At 42.0% G+C, this 2,263-nt stretch overlaps 1 protein-coding gene across 1 annotated transcript; it reads right to left on the bottom strand.

The window, feature by feature from the left end:
- Positions 1-222: 222 nt before the first annotated feature.
- Positions 223-2,042, bottom strand: LOC306793612 (uncharacterized protein). Its single transcript, XM_079291283.1, has one exon. It carries the CDS (start codon positions 1,990-1,992, stop codon positions 838-840), a length of 1,155 nt encoding a protein of 384 aa, XP_079147409.1. The 5' UTR covers positions 1,993-2,042; the 3' UTR covers positions 223-837.
- Positions 2,043-2,263: the final 221 nt, after the last annotated feature.

Below are 2,263 nucleotides of genomic sequence, written 5' to 3'. Positions count from 1 at the left end.
AGTATACTTAAATAAATATAAATGAATAGAAAACACACACATACACTCTGTATACACACACTACAGCTTCAAACTTCAGCAATTATTTTGCAGAAATATGAGCATATTTTCCTTCTCTGGAAAAATACGACACGTCTCATGACTTATTTTATTTTACCAGTTGGTGGCGGTAATGCGCCAATTCGACGTTTGCCAACCGCCAGTTGGTCTCAAAGAAGAAGAAGAAGAAGCTTTCACGTGCCTGTGTTGTTGTGCTTTTGAGCGACAGCGCTATGTACCCCGTTGTAATAATACTATGAGTGAGGAGCGGAGGACCGAGTCCTGCTGCCAGGACGGAGTCATCAGGAGTCGTGTAAAAAAAAAGTATTTCAATCGGCTCAGGCACCGAAATCTGCGTTACGTATTTATTTCCTGATTCAACAAAGGCAGGACGTCAGTGATGACAGGAGAAACATCTCAACGCTGATAGGCTATCGCGCTGGGGCGTAACGCGAATATTTCGCCGAAGTTGAAAAATTCCAACTCACGCAAATTCGCGTCACTCCAGTCTCATCGCGTCTGTGCACAGACTTTGTATGTAATCTACTCGCGCGAATCATTCGTGCCGCGTTTGGTGTGAACGCACCATTAGGCTGATAGAACGCAATAGATCACAACTCATCATTGATTTGGAAAATAAAAAGAGAAATAGACAACTCACATAACATACAAATAACACCTTGAGATAGGATTTCCTCTTTTTCTAGAGGCCACAGGGACCACGTTCCCTATATGCTAATTAGGTGATAAACTATAATGCGCCTGGAAGACTTCTCTGTATAAGAGTCAACCAGATGCTCAAACCACAAGACGCTGCCTTAACGTCATTTGGAGCCTGGCCTCTCTCCTGTGTGACATCTCATGTGTCTTCAGACTTCCATTTTCAGTGAAACATTTACCACATTCTGAGCAGCTGAGAGGTTTCTCTCCTGTGTGAGTTACCATGTGTCTCTTTAAATGTCCACTCACTGAAAAAGATTTATTACAAACTGAGCAGCTGAAAGGTTTCTCTCCTGTGTGCCATCTCATGTGTGTCTTCAGACTTCCATTTGCAGTGAAACTTTTACCACATTCTGAGCAACTGAAAGGTTTCTCTCCTGTGTGAGTTCGCATGTGTCTCTCTAAATGTGCACGATCGGAACAAGATTTATTACAGACTGAGCAGCTGAAGGGTTTCTCTGCTGTGTGACTTAGCATATGTCTATGTAACTGTGCCGTACGTGAAAAAGATGTATTACAAACTGAGCAGCTGAAAGGTTTCTCTCCTGTGTGACATCTCATGTGTGTCTTCAGACTTCCATTTTCAGTGAAACATTTACCACATTCTGAGCAGCTGAAAGGTTTCTCTCTTGTGTGCGTTACCATGTGTCTCTTTAAATGTCCATTCACTGAAAAAGATTTATTACAAACTGAGCAGCTGAAAGGTTTCTCTCCTGCGTGAGATCTCATGTGTGTCTTCAGACTTCCATTTTCAGTGAAACTTTTACCACAGTCTGAGCAGCTGAACGGTTTCTCTCCTGTGTGAGTTAGCGTGTGTCTCTCTAAATATGCGCGATCTGAAAAAGATTTATTACAGACTGAGCAGCTGAAAGGTTTCTCTCCTGTGTGGAATCTCATGTGCTTCTTCAGACTTCCATTTTGAGTGAAACGTTTACCACATTCAGAGCAGCTGAAAGGTTTCTCTCCTGTGTGACATCTCATGTGTATCTTCAGACTTGCATTTACAGTGAAACTTTTACTACATTCAGAGCAGCTGAAAGGTGTCTCTCCTGTGTGACATATCATGTGCATCTTCAGACTTGCATTTAAAGTGAAAGTTTTACCACATTCAGAGCAGCTGAAAGGTTTCTCTCCTGTGTGACATCTCATGTGTGTCTTCAGACTTCCAAATTCAGTAAAACAGCTATCACATTCTGAGCAGCTGAAAGGTTTCTCTCCTGTGTGAGTTACCATGTGTTTCTTTAAAGTGTCATTCCGTCCAAAAGATTTCTTACAGACTGAGCAGCTGAAAGGTTTCTTTCCTGTGTGAATCATCATGTGTTTCTTCAGATTTCGACTCTTGCCAAATGTTTTCTCACACTCAGAGCAGCTAAATAGTTTCTCACCAGCACTACATCTTGAATCACTGATAGGAACTTCATCATTATTCACAGAGTTTAAACCTGACTGAGGTTTTCTGGTCTCCTTCCAATCACCACTGTCATCAGTGTCAGAAGAGTCTCCA

This window comes from Melanostigma gelatinosum (assembly GCF_949748355.1).
Source record: "Melanostigma gelatinosum genome assembly, chromosome: 19".
NCBI lineage: Eukaryota > Metazoa > Chordata > Actinopteri > Perciformes > Zoarcidae > Melanostigma > Melanostigma gelatinosum.
Note: the sequence above shows the minus strand (reverse complement) of the source record. Positions and strands in the feature narration are given on the sequence as shown.

What these genes read in the sequence shown, in the direction of transcription:
- LOC306793612 (XM_079291283.1), bottom strand. Translation starts at nt 1,992, where the DNA reads ATGGTAACTCACACAGGAGAGAAACCTTTCAGCTGCTCAGAATGTGAT.